This window comes from Trichosurus vulpecula, chromosome 7 (assembly GCF_011100635.1).
Source record: "Trichosurus vulpecula isolate mTriVul1 chromosome 7, mTriVul1.pri, whole genome shotgun sequence".
NCBI lineage: Eukaryota > Metazoa > Chordata > Mammalia > Diprotodontia > Phalangeridae > Trichosurus > Trichosurus vulpecula.
The window spans coordinates 8,908,501-8,931,554 of NC_050579.1; the positions used below are offsets into that span (position 1 = coordinate 8,908,501).

Genomic DNA, 23,054 nt, shown 5'->3' on the forward strand with positions numbered 1-23,054 from the left:
TATGGAAGGTAATGGAAGAGAGGAAGAATTCATAGCTGGGGGCCAGAGCAAAGTCTCCTGAAGCAGGTGAAGTGTGAAGTGAGACCTAAGGGATGCCAGGAAAGACAAGGTCCTACCGGAGAGACCTACCTGGCAATAGTGGATGAAGACTGCTCTGTCCCATCACATCAGGCTGTGGGGGAGGGAGGCCAGCCCCTGACAGCTGCACTGGACTCCTCGACTCATGAAGACTGCTGGGGAATTCTCTTCATTCAGAAAGGGACCCGGTGGTTATTATTCCCATTGTCTCATTTCATTGATTTGGTGGAGAAACACTTTACAAATTTCATTGCAAACCCCATTCATAGTTCTTCCATCTACCTCTGAAGGCCCATTGAGTGACATGCCTAAACCACATGAAAAGCAACAGAGCCTGGGAGGTCATTACAGTGGAGGGGTGTGTGTTTATGTGTGTGTGTGTGTGTGTGTCTGTGTGTCTGTGTGTGTAAGAGAGAGGAGAAAGAGACAGAGAGACAGAAAGAGACAGAAACAGAGATACTGGATCCTCTCAACATTATGGGAGGTGGGCATGATAATTGTCTCCACTTGCAGAAATGGAAATTGAGGCTGAGATAGGTGAAAAGATTTGCCCAAGCTAGTAATTGGCCAACCTTGACCGCTTACCCCAGGTCTAGCCCTACAGCCCAAGTGCATCCATCCCAGCCCCCAGCCTCTTGTTAGATGAGTCCTGGGAGCCGGTGGCAGCCATCTGGTGGCAGCCAGAGGGAAATGATTAAACAACGAATGTGTTATCATTCCATGACCTCCATGAGAGGCTTTTCTTTAATCAGTTGTGGAGAATTCACCTAAACAGTCAGCAATTCCTCCTTTACTTTTAGCCTTAGATGATTGTTCCTGGTACCGAGGCATCGAGTGACAGGCCAGTATAAACAGCAGTTTATCTGCCAGGCACTGTTCTGGACTCTGGGACACACATAAAAAACCATACCTGCCCTTTATAAGCAGACATTCTAATGGGAGAAGACAGTGTGCAAATACCAAGGCACGTTCAGGGTGTACAAAAATGGATGGAAGGTAATGGGAGAGGAGAGGAATTCATAGCTGGGGAGCAGAGGAAAGCCTCCTGAAGCAGGTGATGTGTGAACTGAGACCCAAGAGATGCCAGGAAAGCCAAGGTTCTACCAGAGAGACCTGGCAGCGATGGATAGTGATGAAGACTGCTCTGTCCTATCCCATCAGGCTGTGGGGGAGGGAGGCCACGCCCTGGACAGCTGCACTGGGCTCCTTGTCTCATGGAAATTGATGGGGAAGCTTCTTCATTCAGAAAGGGACCCAGTGGCCATTATTCCCAATAGCTTGTGTCATTGGCTTGTTGGATATTTTCCAAATGTCATTTCCTAACAACTCCCCTTCATGGTTCATCCATCTACTTCTGAAGGCTCATTGAATGACAAGCCTGAAAGGCCTCAGAGGCTGGAGGGTCATCACAGCGGAGGTTTGTGTGTATTTGTGTTTGCTCCACCTTCACCCTATGCCACCAGCACATGAACCTTCTTGACATTTGTCACTGGTCAGAAAGTCTTCTTAACTTCTGAACCACATAGTATGGATTTTCTCTTGGGATTGCTAAATAAGCTTGTTCCATGCAACAATGGGAAAGGTCCAAAGTTTTCGCTACAGCGAGATAGCTGTTGGCATTGTTTTGATCACATGGGCACTTTCCCCTTGTTTCCCAGGTATCAGGAGGACTGTAGGATTTTTATTTAGTTAAGATGTTGTAGCCCCTCCCCCTTCCCTGTCCCCAAGGAAAATCACCAACTCAGAAGCATGGATGATTCAATTCAATTCAATTCAACCGATCAATAATCATTTATTAAGCTCCTGTTGTCTACCAGGCATTGTGCTAAGCACTGGGGATACAAAGAAAAGTCAAAAGTCCCTGCTGTCAGGGAGGTTTAACTCCAATGGGGGTAGTGGGCTAAATATTCGTAAATCACTACGTAAAAGCTATATACAGATCTATAAAGCACTTACTATGTGCCAGCTACTGTGCTATGTGTGGGAATATAAAGACAAAACCCAAATAGGCCCTGTCCTCAAAGACTCTCATTTTCACCCAAGTAGCTCCATTACCAAGCATTTATTTGGTAGTTATTCCATGCTAGGATCTTTGCTAGGTGCTGGGGCTGCAAATACAAAAGGGAAATAATTTGTGCCCTCAAAGACCTTATATTCAGTTAGAGAGATAGATAAGTGTGAGCAATATGCAGAAAGGAGGGGGGGAAGCTCCCACCCATGAACACAATAATGGGATTGGACAGATCATTACTGACGGGACAAGAAAAGGCTGCTTGAGTATCCAGGACATTCAAAGAACAACACAGCAAGAAGAGTTTGTAATGTGAGTGTGTGAATGTGTTGTGATCGCTGTTGTTGGGGAAGAATATCTACATGGATAAGTTCATACATTGAGAAAATCTATGGCAGTGTGGTGGTAGAAAGCTGTGGCACAGTATGCCCTTCGTCTTTGGCTTGCTTTGCATGGGAGGGCACTTAGAATCCCCAGCACCTTTACCACTCTAGCTTCTAAAAGTAAATGCCTTATTCTTTGTAATTTATTTTTATCATTAAGGGCAGCTGTGGGTCTGGGCTAAATATTAACTTGCTGTACAGATCAGTTGGAGGTAAGACAGAGAATTACAGATCAAAGTTCTTTGGTCTAGAGAGAAGTAGCTTGTAGCAAATGGTAAACTGAGGGAGAGATGTCTGCTCAATATTCCAGCACTTGGGGACTCTTTGGATACTCTGCTTGGGGATGGTGGGGGCCGGGGCGGAGGCACAACTTTGCTGGTGATTCCAGTGGATGGCAGCCACTGGCTAAGTATCCATGGGGCTCTTCAGGAGCTGTGGGTTGGAGGACATGAAACTATAGTAGTTGCCCCTGAAATGACTGCTGTCATCTAAGAAGCCACATTTCATGAGCTCAGACAGTATCCAGTGCCCTTCCAGAAAGAGGATCTGGCGGCCAGCTTTCAATGGCTTAAAAATGATCCCTTCTGGAAGTTCACAGTCTGGTAGACTGTTTGGAACAATAGAGAGGATGAAAAATAGCTTGGATTTTTACTGCCTGTTCCCACTTGGTCTATAATAAGGAGTGGATGACCTGCCTTGAAGACCTGTCCTTTGATGGTGTCTTCACTAATCCGTTCCTTCCCTGTGGCCCAATCGTAGCCCAGTACCTCTCTCTGCCTGATGCCTACTTTGGGCCCAGAATGCCATGTAGTCTTGACTTTGTCAGCACTAGGGTCCCCTATCCCTCCTCTTATATCCCAAGAAACTTCTCTGGCAACACATATCAGATGACTTTTGGGCAGTGCTTGAAACATGTTGTTCACTGTAGCCCAGACCTTTCTCTGTGACTTTGTCTATTCTCTATATAAGCATCCTGCTTCTGAACTCCTTAACAAAGAGTTTACCATTGTGGACCTTCTGAGATATGGATCAATTTGGCTGTTGAAAAGCAACTTTGTTAAAAAGTATCCCAAGCCAGTCATGCCCAATGTGGTAAACTGTGTTTATAAAAAGTTATTGTCTCTGGTGGGTATTTAAGCAAATGGACTCCTGTTACGGGCAGAGTTAGAGCCAAGCCCTGTCCTCCTCGGACCTCCAGGCCCAGGGGCCTGCTGAGATAAACTCAGGGCTTTGGGATGTGGGTGGAGCCAGGAGGAGGGGTCTCGCCTTTGTTGCCTCCCTAGCGATTCCAGGTCGGACCTGCCTGAACACTTGGAACTTCCAGCTCTCTGGCAGAGCATGTGGAACTTCCGGCTGCCTGACCACATGGAGTTTCCGGTCTTTGCCTGGACTGCCTGCCCGCAGGGAGCTTTGGGTAGTGCGGGAAGAGAAGGGGAGGAGAGTAGGCGGAGTCAGGGCGGTCCTAGTCCCCAAGTGCATAGTTTTACCTGTCCTTCACCCACATAACCAAAGAGTGTACCTACGTCATTAAAGGTATAAATGTGCTGCTTGCTGAAATAATAAACGGAGTCATTCACCATCTTGTTCGGCTCCCGCCCCATACATTGTCCGCGAGATCAGGCCCTTTGCTTAGGCAGAGGCCTGGGGCTTGGGGGGAACCCCGAGCGTAGTCACGAGGCTTCGGGGAGCTCGTGACAAGTGGCGCCCAACGTGGGGCGGAGACACAGATTTGGCCACGCCTGTGTGTTCCCGCGGTACCCAAGGTGCCTCCTTCGGGGAACAAGAAGGAGATGGTCAGGGGGGAAGACTTCATGTGCACGCACAGCCTTGGTCCAGGTTCAACTCAGCGAGAAACGCTTTATCTTCTCGTCTCCGCGGACAACTCAGCTTCATAACCACAACTCAACAAAGCTGATGAGGTAGGAGGTCTATCTTCTTATCATGGGGCAGTGTGCATCCTTCACAGGCTCTAAGGACTTAGAGACATTCCGTAGAATACTTCACAAGCTTAGCAAGAAGCAAGGATGCATGATTTATTTGAGAAAAGTTAGGGGCATCACATCACAGCAGCAGCTGCAGGCACTGAAGTTCCTCAAAACAAGTTTTACAGACTTTTGGGGCTATTGGAACAGAGCAAGAGGAGGGACTTGCAAACTTGGCAGATTTAAAGGACAAGATACCAGAAAAAGGCAACTTAGACTGTGATCCGGAGGAAAGAATGAAGTCTCCTTCGGCCCCTCCCCCAACTCCTCTACACAAATTCAATCCGTGCATTTGGGAACTTAAAATACATTACAGGAAAGTTCGGAAGAAGCTAGCAAAGGAAAAATATCTCCTAAACAACTGGAAGAGACCAACGGGGATTTGCCCCAGATTATTTTAAAAGCAGGGTCTCCACAACCCCAGCAAAGCATGGCACCTGGCCTCTGTTACATCAGAGGGCCAAGAACTTTTGTGTATAGGATTCAAAAAATCCTCTGTGTCTCTGTCTCTGTGTCTCTGTGTCTCTGTCTGCGTCTTCTGTGTGAGTGTAATCAGCCACCCTGTAATCTTCCTTATCTCTTTCTCTCCCTTCCTGACCCCAGGCTCTTTGAAGCAGCGGGTGGGGCAGGGGAGAGAGAAAGAGAGAGAAAAAAGTAGTTTTGGAAAAGTGCTGGAAAATAATGCTCTTTCTTTTTCACTTCATTTCTTCAAATGTGGCCAGTTTGAAGGATCTGAAGAGAGAAAAGAAAGAAAGCGGGAACTTTTCCCTTAAAATTTAAGTGGAAATGTGTTCTAATTTGGCTTAAGATAAAGTCAGAATTTTTATACCATTTGGCACTAAGGCAAATTCGGAAAATGCGTGAATCTCTTATAAAGAGACACTTTGAGTCTTCCAGTACAAGGAGAGGGGACAAGGTACCACTGGATTCTCTTTTTTCCAGAGTCCTACTCACCTTTGACTGGCAAGTTCAAAGTTCTCTCTTCCAAAAAGTTTTAAGCTGTTGCTCATTTTAATCTTTAAGTTTTAAGGTGAAAAGTAAGCCAGCTGGGGAAAGGGAAAGCTGGGTGAGTGTGTAATTTATTTGCTTGAAATGTTCAAGGTAGTTTGGGAAAGAAAGATTGTAATTGGAGATACAGAGGGTAAAAAGAAAAGAAAAAAAAAGTTAAGGTAAAAGTTTGGGAAGGTGAGAGAGACTGGTATGGAGGAGTTTGTGGGGATAGAAGCAGTCCATGTGGCCTTGGGGTCCATGTGCTTGGGGGCCAACCCCTCCCCCCACTCCACCTTAGGAGCTGAAACTAAAAGAAATTTGTAACCTGTAGTTAATGATGAAAGGTTTTATTGTATCTCTGGGTATTTACTATCAGAAAGATTTTGATTCATTAAGCTCTGTCTATGTAAGGTACGACTGTGTTAAAAATGTTAAAAATTTTACTGTTGGTCCTGGAAGCTCCCCGCCTGGGAAATTAACATAAGCAGGTTCTTTTCTTTTTCAATGGGACTTCTTCCCAGCCCAAGGTAATTTACCTGTGGCTGAGATTTTTATCATGGATAATCCTGAGTTCCTTTTTTAACTCACCTTTGCCAGTTCTGCTCAGCAACTGAAATTGTTTTAGCTTGCTCCTTTTGCTTAAAAGGAAGTGGCTCACCTCTTTCAAATTTCTTAGGTTTTTTGTTAATTCAAACCCTTTTTGTAAAAGCAGAAGAATTAGAGTCAGGGATTGGAATGCATAAGATGAAGCTTGGAGAAAGCGGGGTGCAAATAAAGTTTTTTCTTTTCTCTTATAAGTTCATTCATGGCCAGGCAAATATTCCTAATAAAGTATATTTAAGATATTAATGCATTAATATATGTTATGCATGTATTTCTATATTAATGTATTAATATAGAAATACCAGAAGTCACAGGATCAACAATTCCTATGAAAAAGTTTTTTAGAAATTCTGCAATAACAAAGAATTCAGTTGTTATAATACTTTGAAAATATAGGAGTGTGATTTTCAAACCTGTATCATCTAAAGCTGTATTTATGTTAATCTGGAGGTTTATGGTCTAATTTGTGAATGAATCCAAATGTTTAAAGGTTATTTTGCTTTAAGTAGGAGACACATCTCATTTTAAAGCTCTCTAAATAATTTTTCTTCATGAAAGTTTAGTGACCATCCCTGTTTATATCACGATGAATTTTAAATTGTTTTTAAAACAATCTGTAAACTCTTTTTGTATGATTTTCAGAAGGCCTGCTGAATTTCCACCTGTAACCTAATTGGTTGCAGTTTTCTTTGAGTTATCCAAGTTCTGGGTGAGATGATATGATACTTTTTTATGGCAGATCTCTGTAATCAGAAATAAGCAGGTATTGACAAAAGAGAAGTTGTAGAATATTTCTGTATTAATGGGAAAAAGTTAAATGTGGATTTGAATTCATTCCATCATCTAAAACATAAAGATAAAGTTATATGGCTCAATTCTTTCAGATCAGGCATAATTAGAGAAGAATAGGAAGATTGAAGAGAAACTGATGCAAATGTGTTAGAGCAGTAATTTATGATCTTTAGGGGAAGATTTTATGTGCAAGGGAGAAAGTGCATACAAGCTATTTAGAGCTAGTTTTAAGGATGTTCCTGAAGCAATGTGAGATTATATTCATTCAATCTTGCCATTCAAAGACTTTATGGGACTGTTAACTGACTGTCTTTCTGAGTCTAACTCCAGGTGTGAGTATCAAGGAAGGCTGACCCAAGATGCCAGCAGCCCTGTGAGAGGGCAAGCATGAGCTGCAGGTATGATTTCTTGGCAGGGTTGAGAGGGCAACTGTTCAGCCTGTGCTGAGGTGGGACTGTTTTGTCCTGATGCCTCAATTGAAACCTGGCAGTCTAAGCCTGACTCAATGCAGCTTGCAGTTTAACATGGCCTCTGCCTGGAGTTGACAGGAAGCTGGGGAATATATCGTCCCCTTACTTTGTGTCCCTACTCTTGGTGGCAAATTTCTATTAATCAGAAGGTTTTGTAAGCACAGTGAAAGTCTATTAATATTAATTATGGAACATCTTAGATTATATAGGACTGGGATCAGTGTTTTTGTATAGGCATAAGTTAGGTTTTCTCTCAGTAACAGTATAGAGACAATTTAGGTCAAGGGCTTGTGATAATATTATTTTGCTATTTGGTTAATATTAAGCTTGTCTAAACCTTTGTTACAATTAGTAATGTAAGAAGAATGGTTTGTGTATTATCCTCTAACTGCCATCAAAGAAACATGGCATGACAAAAGTTTATGACATTAATATGTACTGTGTTAAAAATTGGTTATTTAATGTATTTATGTATGTACTGGTGTTTCATCCCTCTGGTGGGAAAATTAATGATGAGTAATGTAAAGTATAAGAATTTGGGTTCTGATGTGAATTTCTTAAATAGAACAATTGGTCAAGGTTCCAATTTTAAATTTGTAAAATGATCAGGGTTATAAGGATTAGAAATGGTAACTTAAAATTCTGCTGAGATTACTCTTGTAGGCGAATGGACAGAAAGCTGGTTCCTTCAAGAAGAAAAGAAGAAGAAGCCTCTGCTGGAGATGATTGGAGCAGATGCCAAGGACCAGAAGACTTGATGCTCCCTGCTGGACAGCTATACGGGAAAAGACTCTTTGAATCTTAAAGGGACAATTACATCATTGCTTTTCCTTTTGGGTCTATGTATCTGTATTTACAAAGGGGACTGCCCCCTTTGATTTATCAATGTGTCATTCAATCTTCCCAATGTTTATTTACTAGGGGATAGTTAAAGGAAAAATTGGGATGTACCTGTAGTGGTGAGGTGTCAGCAAAGACAAAAAAGGGGAGTATGCGTAATTGAGTGGAGTATTGAAGTAGCAGAACAATTATTGATTATTGATAGTTTCAAAAATTATTAGTATTTTCAAAACATTTACCCATTTCCTAATGTATTCTTGACTATTTTCCATACAGTACCTTATGTTTTTGTTAGGTCAAAATAAGTTTTTCTCTACCTTGTGTCCTTAGGATAATGAATGTTATGTTTAAGCCTTATTTCATAGTCAGAACATTACAGCAGAAATTACCCAGGTGTTACAATTGGCCATTGAGGAAGGAGGGGTAGTACATGAGAATTTACAACCTGACAGTGTTATAGACAACTTTGAGTCATATTAAGATCCTTTTAACCCTCAATTGGCTTAGTCATGTCTTAGAGACTATGGCCATTGTGGGGGCTTTGCCTTTTTTGCTACGTTGTACTCCTTTAGTGATGAGTATGTTTTTTGGGGCCCTGTATACAGTCATTGAGTCGGTACCCGTTGACTCTTGTTGCTAAACAGAAAAGGGGGAGATGTTACGGGCAGAGTTAGAGCCAAGCCCTGTCCTCCTCGGACCTCCAGGCCCAGGGGCCTGCTGAGATAAACTCAGGGCTTTGGGATGTGGGTGGAGCCAGGAGGAGGGGTCTCGCCTTTGTTGCCTCCCTAGCGATTCCAGGTCGGACCTGCCTGACCACTTGGAACTTCCAGCTCTCTGGCAGAGCATGTGGAACTTCCGGCTGCCTGACCACATGGAGTTTCCGGTCTTTGCCTGGACTGCCTGCCCGCAGGGAGCTTTGGGTAGTGCGGGAAGAGAAGGGGAGGAGAGTAGGCGGAGTCAGGGCGGTCCTAGTCTCCAGGTGTATAGTTTTACCTGTCCTTCACCCACATAACCAAAGAGTGTACCTACGTCATTAAAGGTATAAATGTGCTGCTTGCTGAAATAATAAACGGAGTCATTCACCATCTTGTTCGGCTCCCGCCCCATACATTGTCCGCGAGATCAGGCCCTTTGCTTAGGCAGAGGCCTGGGGCTTGGGGGGAACCCCGAGCGTAGTCATGAGGCTTCGGGAGCTTGTGGCAGACTCCATTTCTTTTGAGCTTCTCAATCAATCAAGTATTTTTTTCCAGTGCCAAGTAAAAGCCCAATCCTTTATTGGGCACTCAAGGTACCAATATAAAAAGGAGAGAGTCGCTGACCTCAGAAAGCTTATAGCCTTCTCAGTAGATACAGCATATTCACAGGATACTTATAGAAAAGAAAAAAGAAATACAGTATAATTTTCAGCGTGGGAATGATGAGTGGCTCTAAGAATTAATGAGGGGAATCCAATGAGGTAGAATTTAAGCTGAAACTTCAACTAAGGGTGAGCAGGGTAGTCTAAGATGTGTAGGTAAAGAGAAAAAGAAATCCAGGCACAGAGCGCATACTGTACAAAGGGATGGAAGCAGAAGAGGAGATGCCCTGTCTGTGCCACTGCTGTGCCAGCGTAGTATGGCATGTGTCAGTCTGACCTTGAGTAGCTTTATTGGATTGTTAGCATTTTCTGCAATAATATGTCACACGTGTCCTGCTTTTTCATTTTCAAAGCACTCATACTTAGTTATCATCTCCTTTGGTTCTTGCAATAGTCCTGACAGGTCACCAGATACAATCATTGGTATCTTACACATCAGCCAACCAAGTCTTAGAGAAGGACAATGATCTGTCCAGGTGCTCAAAGCTAGTTAATGGTGGAACAAAGACAAGAATCATGGTCCATTGTTCTCCTCCATCCCCATTGTTCTCATATGCTATTCCCCACCCCCACCCCCCCCAGGATAAATTTTCTGACTTGATTGATGAATTGGTGTACTCCTCTTTTGTGCATTAAGTGCATTAAATTAAGCGCATTAAGATGACAGAAGGCAAACTGGAAAATTTAGATTATAGAAAATTAAATGTTTCCACTAAAAAACCCAATATAGTAAACATGATAAGGGAAGAGGTAATAGAAAAAAATCTTTGCAACAAGTTTCTCTGAAAAAGGTGTCAAATCAAAGCTGTATGAGGACCTGATTTAAAATTAATAAGATTAGAAACTAGTCCCTAAAGGATATGAACAGGCAATTTTCAAAGGAAGAAATCTAAATAATCAACAATCATATAAAAATTCTTTAAATCATTCATTATTAGAGAAATGTAAACTCAAACATCTCTAACATTTTTATTCCCACTCTCCAGATGACAAAGATGACAAAGGGGAGAAGCTTACAAATGTTGGAGTTTGTGGGAAAACAGGCATGCTACTGCAGTGTTGGCAAAGCCGTGAATTGGACCATACATTCTGGAAAGCACCATATCCAGAAAGTTACCAAATTGTGCAGACCTCTTGACCCATCTATAACATTACCAGGCCCATATTCCAAAGAAATTGAAGAAAGAGGAAAACAGTTGATATCTACAAAAATCTTTAGAGCAGTCCTTTTCATGGTGGCCCCAAATTGGAAATTAAGAGGATGTCTTTTTAGTGTGGAATGGCCAAGGCTGGGGTGGAGTCTGCTTGTACCAGGCACCTACCACTGGGAACAAGTAAACAAATAGTGATACGTGAATGTAATGGAATAGGATTGCCATAATAAATGATGAAATGAACAATTTCAGAGGTAAGTGGGAAGACCTCTATGGACTAATGCAGAGTGAAGTGAACAGAATTAGGAGAAGGCTTTATATAATGTAGTAACATCACTAAGGAAAAACTTTGAAAGGCTTTTGAGACACTCATCAACACAATGACGAAAAACAAGTCCAAAAGAAAAAAGATGAAATATTTCTCTTTCCTCCTGCCACAGAGAGGTCAAGAACATAAAAGGCAGAAGGATTCATACTTTTCAGACATGGTGAGCGTAAGAATTTGTTTTGCCTGGACTGTGCATCTATGCATTGAGAGTTTTATTTTATTTTTTTAAATTCACTTAATGTGGGGTTAGTAAATAGAACAGATCAATTAAAATACTTGCTACATGAAAAGTAAAAATTGCAAATTGATTTTAAACATCACAAGGTAATGTGTAGAAAATGTTGTATTTGAGCCTTAGACTCCTACTCCAAATATAGTAAACGCTTCCCACTGTACCATGCTGCTTTCTGCATCATATAGGTTTTACCCATGTCATGGGGTTGTGTGTGAGGATCAAATGAGACAGGGAATGAAAATTGTTTTGTGAAATTCAGAGAATTACATCTATGTTAGCTGTAATTGTATTATAATGTGAGGGGTGGGTCAGAGCTGATGGATCATTACTAAGTTGTGAATGGTGTGATGTAGAGGTGTAAATAGTTGACCCAGATGAGCATATGGAGCAGGTTCTGGGCAGCCCACATTTTTCCATTAGTACATGGCTCAGTGCTGGGCATGGAGGGAGAGCTCAATAAATACTGTTGACTTGTATTAAATAAACAGGAAGTAGGGGCTAATCCAAGGAGAAATCTAGCTTCAGCAATTGTGGCAAATTGCTGGGAAAGGTATAGACAGTATACTTGGTCAGGTACTCATTGTACTGGATAACTTTGGAAGTCCCCACCAAAGCTGATCCTTTGGCATTCCTATGCCAAATGTTCTTGCCACAAAGAAATAATTGAAAGAGATTGTGCTGAGCTATTTGAAGAAATTAATCTCAACAGATTAGAATGTATTAATTTTCTCTACTCTAAATTACCCAGTTTGTCTTCTGTAATCTTTTCTATCACTTTAACTATGAATTATTTCCACATCCATGTATCTGAAAGGTAATTTCTTCTTTGTTCCTTTAATTTATTTATGATATTTATGGCCTTCCATTTGCAGATCATATATCCAATTGGAGTTTCTCTTGGTGTATGCTGTAAAGTCTTAGTCTAAACCTAATTTCTGCCGGACTGCTATACAGTTTTCCCAACAGGTCTTCTCACAACTAGAGTTATTGGGTTTATCAGACCTTATATTACTGTTTGATTCTGTACGTTGTATACTTAACTTGTTTCACTTTTCAAGCTCTGTTTGGGGGAATCAGTGCCAAATTGTTCTGATGATCACTACTTTGTAGTATAGTTTGAGATCTTGTACAGTTAGACCTCCTTTCTTCATTATTAAATTTAAGATTCTTGACCTTTCATTCCTTCAAGTGAATTTTGTTATTCCCTCTAACTCTACAAAATATTCTTTTGGGAGTTTGATCAATACAACATGGAATAAGTAAATTAATTTAGGTAGTATTACCATTTTATTACATTAGCTCAACCTATGTTTCTCTAATTATTTAAGCCTGTACTTCTTCAAAGAGGGTTTTATAGTTAGATTCACACACTCCCAAATATTTTATAGTTTCTGTAGTTATTTTAGAGAATTTTCCTTTTTTAACTGTGCCTGCTGGATTTTCAATAATGCTGAATAATGATTTACCTTAATCTATTTTAAATATGCTCAAAACCTTGCTGATTTTTTTACTATTTCAATTATTTTTTGTTGACTCGTTAGGGTTCTCTAAGTACATCATCATGTCATCCACAAAAGTGATAAATTTCTTTCCTCTTTGCCCAAGCTAATTCCCCCAATTTCTTTTTCTTGTCTTCTTGCTATAACTAACATTTCTGCCACTATGGTAAATAGCAGTAGTGATAATGACCATCCTTTCCATGCCCTTATTCTTCTAGGAAAGGATTCTAACTTTTCTCCGTTACACAATGTTTGCTTTTTGTTTTAGCTAATTTCTGTTGGCTACATGAAGAAAAAGTTGATTGCCCAAAGTCTATTTACAGGTAGTAGATGGCAGAGCCTGAACTCAAACTCCAGGTCTCTGTCTCCAGGGTAAGTGTTGTCTCCACTGTGCCACACTGTCTCCTCATCTTCCTAAGGAACTTCACCAAGGCACTTTTCTGTCTTTCATAATATTCATAGCTCTCTTCAGCCACCTAGGTCAGGTTCCCACCAGAGGAAAATTCAAACAGCTCCCATCCTTTGACCTCTCACAAAGAGAAACACAGGGCCAATAGGTGAGGACCACCCTGTTGTCATGACTTTCCTACCCTCTGCTGTCCAAGATCTGCCCATCACTGGTGCACACCATTGTGCTCATTTCCCAGCATTATAGCCCTGCCTAGGAAAGTACTCCCTATCTTACAAGCCTCTTTACTGTGTTAATTAGATGAATTAATGATGTTATTGTGTTTTACAGTTTTTAAAGTATTCTCTTCCAAATGTGGTTTCAGTTATACCCCTCCAGACACCCACTTGTCCCTATGTAGTCAGTAAGTCAGTGAGCAAGAATTTATTAAGCACTTACTATATTCCAGGCACTACCCTAAGCACTGAGGATACATGGAAAGACAACAACAATAGCCCCTGCCCTCAAGGAGCTTCCATGGGGAAGACAAACAACTATGTACAAGCAAAATAGATATGGGATAAATTGGAGGTGATCTCAAAGCCAAATCAGTAAAACTAAAAGGGACCTTAGATGATACCAACCCCACTCCACCTCTCACCCCCCACCCCACACACATTCAGATTTTCCTTTGGTGCATGATTAGTATAATTACTGTTCTAGGTTGCTGGGATAGACCTGGATTCAAATTCTGACTCTAGAACTTCTGCACCAGGTGTGCATTAACTGGATCTTCTCTGGAATATTTCTGGGAGAGTAGGGACAGACATCACTAAGAGAATGTTTGGGAGGGCTGTGATTTGCCCTGATGGAGGGAGTTCCCATGTTGATGAGTTACTGAACCTTGCAAGCCAGAGGCCACAACAACTTTTCCATATCTGATAATCTCAGGGGAAGGAGCTTCAGATAATATTTATGTGGTCCCTATTGGTGAAAGCCAAGTGAGATCACACTGATCAGTACATGACCTTGTGTGTCTGGGCATTTACCAACAGCACGAGTCTGGCTCCTGAACTCTGGGACTCAAGCCCAATACTAAGCAAGAAGCCAAAGTATTGGACAAACTCCAATGACACAATCTATAATGCCTCTTCCTTCATCTTACTTCAATAACTGCCACTGGGCTTTTCTGTGGTCTTTGTAGAGATCCTCCATACATCTGGCTGGCCACCCCAGAACATGCATGTTCTAAGTTATTATTAAATTGCTTATAATCATCCTGGTGTGCTTAGCCTCATTATCACCCTAGGCTTCCAAAATGGGGGAACTATGAACATCCCCGAACTACACAATATTTTTTGACCCAGGAAATCCCCACTCTTGAGTAATCTTTAAGTTCTACCCTGCAAATTACTCATTCTCTTAAACTGATTGTTTGGCTTCCTAATTAAATATTAACTTAAATCAGTTTCTGTAAGTGGAGTAGGCAGAAGCAGAAGTAATGGACAATGTATTTCCAACGTAATAGGTAATGTCGATTAAGTGGAGATGATGAGGTGCTTGTGCTTTGAACCTAAATTCTGACAGCCTCTGCTTGGGTGCTTGTGCCTGAACCCCAATTCCAAAATACATCCAGTTCTCATAAACACAACTAGTTCTCAAAACATATTCTCTCTCAGGCTGTCTCTCTCTAGACAAAGGGTGGCATGACCCAACTTATCTCTGCTTCTTCCTCAATAAGCAACTATGCCCAATTACAGATTAATTTCTGGATGTTGGTAATTGACTATACACTGAGTCATAACCATATTTACTATTCACTGACCTTTCTAACATGTATCCTTGTCATAGTATTTTGTCTCACAAAACACTGGACAAGAAACTATTCCCTTTATCCCTGACAGTGAACTTACTGACCTTTCACAGTAAAGACCCCACACTTAGTAACCCCCTTTGGGCCTAGAGAACTCTGGGTGATATGCCTACACATTAGATACTAAATGTGCAGGTTCCCTAAGAACTCTTGCCTGCTGAAAAAGCATAATAAATCTTTGCCTCCTTGACTTAAAGAATGCTTGTGTCCATGAATTCATTCCAGGTGTCTTCACCCGGGGAAATTTGGTTGGAGATCCCTGCATCCCTGGGTTTTTCTCCCCACTGCAGAGATATGTCTGGAGGACTGAAACCTCAATATGTCCTACTCCTTTGAATTTCTTGCTTGGTGTTTGCAGAGGGGAGCAAACTGATTGTGGTTCCACCGGATGGCAGTGATTGGATTAGTATGCATGCAGTCCTTCAGCAGATGCAGTGAAGAGGACATGAGATCTTTCCCAGTGACCATCCAGGCCATCCTGAGCTGAAGACTTGTTTCCCTCTGTTATTTACTGGGTCCTGTAGCTCTAGAATTTGTTCAGAGCCATTTTTACAAGTGTTTGGAGGGATTTGGGGGAGAGCTTAAGCAAGTCCTTGTTTTCCAGCCAACATTTGGGCTCAGATCCTCTATTTTCTGGTATTGCAGGAACTTTTAAGGAAGATGATACTGAATAGCTCACTGAGTCAAACCCCCTCACTCTACCTCACTTAGCACAGTGCCTGGCACATAGTAAGCAAAGTGTAAATACTAGCTATCATCATAACAATTACTGTTGCTGCTATAACTACTAGATATGAGGTGTCTGAAATGCAAATATGTTAGTCACTTGTCCACGACAAACCTCGTATGTGGAAAGCAGGATTTGAAACCTAAGCCCTCAGTCAACAACTCCAGTACTCCACATACATGGAAACTTCCCCTTCCATTCTAGTTTAATCTGAGTTCCTTGGGGCCAGAGACTGCTTCTTTGCATTCCTAGGACCCAAGATGGCACCTGTCATGAGGTGACTGCTTATGAAGTGCTTCTTCATTAATTTATTGGTTCTTGGGGCAACAAGAGCAAGAGAAATCCTTCTCCTTTCAGTATTTGAAGATAACTATTATTCCTGTTCCTCTCTCTTGCTCCCCAGCCTTCTCAAGGCAAAACACTTCTAGTAGTTCAGACTCATTCTCCCGGGCATGATTGACAGGTTTCTCTTCATCCTGGTATTCATCCTGCATCCAGCATTAAAAAAGCAAACAAAAGGGTAGAAGGGAATGCTTGGCTTATGGGTAGTTTATTCAGTCATTGTGGGAGGAGGTGGCATCTATCAGGTTTTTACTAACTGCAATTTCATCTTTTCTCAGTCTGCTGTCTCTTTAACTATGTTAGGTTGCTTTTTTTCTTTTTCAGAACCAGGCTTTTTCTGGGCTCAGAGAAAGGTATTGTGCACAGATTGTATGATATTCACTAAATTAGGTGTTTTGTTTTTCTTTTTTAGGAATTTGAAACCCATGTGAATGCTTCTGGGGAACATGGAATTGTGGTCTTCTCCCTGGGCTCTTTGGTCTTAGATATCCCAATCACTAAAGCCATGGAAATTGCTGAAGCTTTGGGCACAATACCTCAGACAGTAAGCACAATATGATGCTACTCTTTTATGTCACTAGACAAAGTCTAATAATCCCTGTCCTCCAGGACCCAAATGGGTTGTCTTTACTAGGACATAGGGTTTGGAGTTTCACTGCCAGGCTCTCTTCCTCCACCTCCCAGTCAAGTTCCACTAAGTGTAGCCAAAGCTCACTTAACTATCCTCCTTACAAATGCATTTTAAAAGAACAGCTTTTATTGGATATTTGTTTTTCTTAGATATATTTTGAATAAGACTAAAAAGTTGACTATTTAATAAAAATATCTGATTGGAAATGGTGGCACCTGTTTAATGGATTAAGTATCTGAACAGCATCATAGAAGTCTAGACTTGAACCTGTAAGGTCAACCTTAGAGGTCATCAAAACCAACACTCCCCCATTTTACAAATGAAAAAAAAAAAAACTTAAGCCCGGAGAGATGAAGGACCTGACCACTGTCCCACAGGTAGTAAATAACAGAGTTAGGATTAGCCTTTAATTCTCCTGACTCTCAATCCAGTACTCACTACCCACCACATGCCACCCCTAAGTCCTCCAAGTTATTCTCATGCACTTTCAAAACACTTTTGACCATTTATGTTGTATGACTACTCAATTTAAGGGTGGAATATTGTCCCCAGAGTCATCACTCCAGTTTTAGAGGCCTCCTGCCCAACTCTCTCATTTTATAGATGAGAAAACCCTGGGGGGGCGGGGCCAAGATGGTGGCTGGAAAGCAAGGACTGGCCTAAAGCTCTCCCCCAGGACCCTCCAAATACCTGCAAAAAATGGCTCTGAACAAATTCTGGAACTGTAGAACTCAAAAAATAGCAGAGAGAAGTACAGCTCCAGCCCTGGACAGCCTAGATGGTCCCTGGGTAAGGTCCATCATATCATACTTGGAACAGAGTGGAGCAGAGCCCAGCGTGGGCCACACCCGGAACAAACAGACATGGAGCCAGGAAGAACAGGCCCTAGCGCCCTGAACCACAGAGCTGTGACAGTTACCAGACTTCTCAACCCATAAACACCAAAGACAAAAGAGAAGGTTAGTGAGAAAAAAAACTGCTATGAGGACAGAGTGAAAGGAGTTTGGGGTTCAGTCACCACCCCAGGGACAGCAAAGGGGGAGCAGCTACAGAACTACACCTTCAGTTGCTTCCGGAGCCAGACCCACCTGGTGGAAGGATTTAAGTGGCAGATCTAAGTGGGAGTGCAGAGCTGAGGTGCGGTCCAAGATGGCAGTTCTTGGTGGCAGAGGAGTGCTGGTGTGGCAGAATTAGCTGTGTAGAAAAATCCCTGAAAACAACAGCTCAGCCCCTCAAGCTTCAGGGAAAGTATTCTCTACTCTGCAAGCAGTCACACCCTGACAAAAAACTCAAGGGCCACGTACTGAATATCATACAATCTGTGCACAATATCCTTCTCTAAGCCCAGAAAAGCCTAGTTCTGTTGGGAACGTGGCCAGGCAGCGAAAATGGACTCAGATCCAGACTCAGACTTTGGAATCTTTCTTTGGTGACAAAGAAGAGCAAAACATACAGCTGGAAGAAATAAACAAAGTCAAAGAACCTACATTAAAAACCTCCAAGAAAAATATGAACTGGTCTCAGGCCATGGAAGAGCTCAAAAAGGCTTTGGAAAAGCAAGTTAAAGAATTAGATGAAAAATTGGAAAGAAAAATGAGAGAGATGTGGGAAAACCATGAAAAACAAGTCAATGACTTGCTAAAGGATAGCAAAAAATCCTGAAGAAAATAACACTTTAAAAATAGACTAACTCGAGGGGCAGAGCCAAGATGGCAGCTGGTAAGCAGGGACTAGCATGAGCTCCATACCGAGTCCCTCCAAAAACCTATAAAAAATGGCTCTGAACCAATTCTAGAATGGCATAACCCACAAAACAGCAGAGGAAAGCAGGACAGCCTGGATGGTCTCTGGGTGAAGTCTATCCCACACGGAGCTGGGAGCTGGGAGCTGGGAATGGAGTGGAGCAGAACCCAGCCTGAGCGGCATGGACCGACAAGACCAGCAACCGGGCAGAGCATGCCCTAGCACCCTAAATCAGTGAGCTGCAGCAGTTACCAGACTTCTCAACCCACAAACACCAAAGACTGCTGGGAAGGTTAGTGGGAAAAGCTGTGGGAGTGGAAGGAGTTCACGGTTCGGCTTCCAGCCCCGGGGTCAGCGGAGGTGGGGCAGCTATGGCTGTTGTTGCTTCCGGCTCCAGGGCCACCTGGTGGGAGGAATTAAGTGGCTGATCAGAGGAGGAGTGCACAGCCTGCTGAAGATCTAAGCCCAGTCCAGGTTGGGGGTTCTTGGGGAGGGAGCAGTGCTGGTGTGGCAGAGCCGGCATCTCCCCTCCAAACGTGGAACATAGAACTCTCTAGTCTACAAGCAGTCATACCCTGCTGAAAAACTCAAGGGTCAAGTTAGTTGGTGGGGAATATGCCCAGGCAGCGAAAACCCACCCAGATTCAGTCTCAGACTTTGGATTCTTTCTTTGGTGCCAAAGAAGACCAAAACATACAGCCAGTAGAAGTCAACAAAGTCAAAGAGCCTACAACAAAAGCCTCCAAGAAAAACATGAAGTGGTCTCAGGCCATGGAAGAGCTTAAAAGGGATTTGGAAAAGCAAGTTAGAGAAGTAGAGGAAAAATTGGGAAGAGAAATGAGAAGGATGCGAGAAAACCATGAAAAACAAGTCGATGACTTGCTAAAGGAGACCCAAAAAAATACTGAAAAATACACTGAAGAAAACAACGCCTTAAAAAACAGACTAACTCAAATGGCAAAAGAGCTCCAAAAAGCCAATGAGGAGAAGAATGCCTTGAAAGGCAGAATTAGCCAAATGGAAAAGGAGGTCCAAAAGACCACTGAAGAAAATACTACTTTAAAAATTACATTGGAGCAAGTGGAAGCTAGTGACTTTATGAGAAATCAAGATATTATAAAACAGAACCAAAGGAATGAAAAAATGGAAGACAATGTCAAATATCTCATTGGAAAAACCACTGACCTGGAAAATAGATCCAGCAGGGATAATTTAAAAAGTTATTGGACTACCTGAAAGCCATGATCAAAAAAAGAGCCTAGATATCATCTTTCAAGAAATTATCAAGGAGAACTGCCCTGATATTCTAGAGCCACAGGGCAAAATAGAAATTGAAAGAATCCATCGATCGCCTCCTCAAATAGATCCCAAAAAGAAATCTCCTAGGAATATTGTCGCTAAACTCCAGAGCTCCCAGATCAAGGAGAAAATACTGCAAGCAGCCAGAAAGAAACAATTTGAGTATTGTGGAAACCCAATCAGAATAATCCAAGATCTGGCAGCTTCTACATTAAGAGATCGAAGGGCTTGGAATGCGATATTCCGGAGGTCAATGGAGCTAGGATTGAAACCTAGAATCACCTACCCAGCAAAACTGAGTATCATGTTCCAAGGCAAAATATGGATTTTCAATAAAATAGAGGACTTTCAAGCTTTCTCAGTGAAAAGACCAGAACTGAATAGAAAATTTGACTTTCAAACACAAGAATCAAGAGAAGCATGAAAAGGTAATCAAGAAACGGAAATTGCAAGGGACTTACTAAAGTTGAACTGTTTTGTTTACATTCCTACATGGAAAGATGATGAGTATGATTCATGAGACCTCAGTATTAGGGTAGTTGAAGGGAATATGCATGTACATATATATATATGTTTATGTATATATAAGTGAATGTGTATGTATGTATATATCTATGTCTATATGTATGTATGTGTATGTATGTGTATATATATATATGTATGTATATATATATATATGTAAAAGAGAGAGAGCAGACACAGCATGAGTTGAAGATGAAGGGAAGATATCTAAAAGAAATAAAGTCAAATTAAGGGATGAGAGAGGAACATACTGAGAGAGGGAGATAAGGAGAGATAGAATGGGGTGGATTATCTCGCATAAAGAAGGCAAGAGCAAGGAGTTCTGTGGGAGGAGGGCAGAGGGCGGATGAGGGGGGGAATGAGTGAACATTGCTCTCATCAGATTTGGCCTGAGGGGGAATACCATACATACTCAGTTGGGTATCTTACCCCACAGGAAAGAAGAGGGAGGAAGATAAAAAAAAAATAAAAGGCGGGGGGGATGATGGAGGGGAGGGCAGATGGGGGTGGAGGTAATCAAAACAAACACTTTGGAAAGGGGACAGGGTCAAGGGATAAAATTCAATAAAGCGGGATGGGTTGGGAAGGAGCAAAATGTAGTTAGCCTTTCACAACATGAGTATTGTGGAAGGGTTATACATAATAATACATGTGTGGCCTAGGTTGAATTGCTCAACTTCTTAGGGAGGGTGGGTGGGAAGGGAAGAGGGAAGAGAATTTGGAACTCAAAGTTTTAAGATCAGATGTTCAAAAACAGAAAAAGTTTTTGTATGCAACTAAACAATAAGATACACAGGCAATGGGGCATAGAAATTTATCTTGCCCTACAAGAAAGGAAGGGAAAAGGGGATGAGACGGGAGGGGGGGTGATAGAGGGGAGGGCTGACTGGGGAACAGGGCAACCAGAATATAAGCCATCTTGGAGTGGGGGGGAGGGTAGAAATGGGGAGAAAATTTGTAATTCAAAATGTTGTGAAAATCAATGCTGAAAACCAAATATGTTAAATAAATAAATTGCATTCAAAAAAAAAAAAAAAGAAAATTTGACTTTCAAACACAAGAATCAAGAGAAGCATGAAAAGGCAATCAAGAAAAAGAACAAGAAAAAGAAATTGCAAGGGACTTACTAAAGGTGAACTGTTTTGTTGACATTCCTACATGGAAAGATGACAAGTATGATTCATGAGACTTCAGTATTAGGGTAGCTGAAGGGAATATGCATACATATATGTTTATGTACATATATATGGGTGAATGTGTATGTATGTATATATCTATGTGTGAGTGTGTATGTATATATATATATATATATATATATATGGAGAGAGATATATATATATATATATATATATATGGAGAGAGAGAGAGCAGACACAGGGTGAGTTAAAGATGAAGGGAAGATATCTAAAAGAAATAAAATCAAATTAAGGGATGAGAGAGGAACATACTGAGAGAGGGAGGTGAGGAGATATAGAATGGGGTGGATTATCTTGCATAAAGGTGGCAAGAGGAAGCAGTTCTGTGAGAGGAGGGGAGAGGGCGGATGAGGGGTGAATGAGTGAACATTGCTCTCATCAGATTTGGCCTAAGGAGTGAATACCATACATACCCAGTTGGGAATCTTACCCCACAAGAAAGAAGAGGGAAGAAGATAAAAAAATGGGGGGGGGGATGATGGAGCGAAGGGCTGATGGGGGTGGAGGTAGTCAAAAACAAACACTTTCGAAAGGGGACAGGGTCAAGGGAGAAAATTCAATAAAGGGGGATGGGTTGGGAAGGAGCAAAATATAGTTAGTCTTGCACAACATGAGTATTGTGGAAGGGTTATACATAATGATACACATGTGGCTTATGTTGAATTGCTTGACTTCTTAGGGAGGGTGGGTGGGAAGGGAAGAGGGGAGAGAATGTGGAACTCAAAGTTTTAAAAACAGATATTCAAAAAAAACAGTTTTTGCATGCAACTAGAAAATACATGTATAAAGGGCACAGGGTGAGTTGACTATGAAGGGATGATATCTAAAAAAAATATCAAATAAAAGGATGAGAAAGAATATATTGAGAGAGGGAGAAAGGGAGAGATAGAATGGGGTAAATTATCTCACATATGCATTAGGAGGGCAGAGTTTATAATCTCAAAGAAGATCATATACATGTCTGAAAGGTTCGGAACCGCCAGATATAAGAAACTCTCAAAGTAGAAGGCAGAAAAATCAAAACATATATTTAGGCTCCACAGTAACCAACCCATGAACCAGCAACCCCATTTTGATATATTGATCAAAAGCTTCCAGGCCCAATAAGTAGGCCTTGAAAGAGTAACCAGGAGGCTACAGAGAAGCATGATTGCATAAAGCAAAATCATGCTTCCCCCTCTATGGTAAAAAGATTACCCACTGGCCTCAAGTCCTTGTTCAGCTTCCTCCCGTAGGTCAGCTCTGTCACTGGCAGCTCCTGCTTCGGCTGTGGCTGTGGCTGTGGCTGTGGCTATAGCAGCCTCTGGCTCCAACGGGAGCTGCTTTTAACCATCCGGCTTCTGCGGGGGTGTAAGGTACGCCGGGGAAAGCACAGGTTCTTTCAATCTGCTTAAGCAAGGTGAAGGGGTTGACCAGGAAAGCACAGGTTCTTTCCATCAGCTTAAGCAAGGGAAGCAAGGTGAAGGGGCCGACAAGCTTACTCCAGTCCAACATACAAACAGCATTCAGTTCAGGGGAAAAAGCCAAACTAGTCAAGGGCACTTGTTGACTAAGTGCTAAGGAGCCCATTTTTGGTTGCCAACACAACGTAAAAGTGGTAAGAAAACCAGT

At 41.9% G+C, this 23,054-nt stretch overlaps 1 protein-coding gene across 1 annotated transcript in view; it reads left to right on the forward strand.

Moving 5' to 3' along the window:
* The window catches only part of LOC118856505 (UDP-glucuronosyltransferase 1A3-like), a 38,657-nt gene that overhangs the window by 8,091 nt on the left and 7,512 nt on the right, over window positions 1-23,054 (forward strand). Inside the window, exon 4 of the mRNA XM_036766820.1 lies at window positions 16,465-16,596. Within this exon, the coding sequence (XP_036622715.1) occupies window positions 16,465-16,596 (132 nt within the window). The remainder of the gene's footprint in view (window positions 1-16,464; window positions 16,597-23,054) is intronic.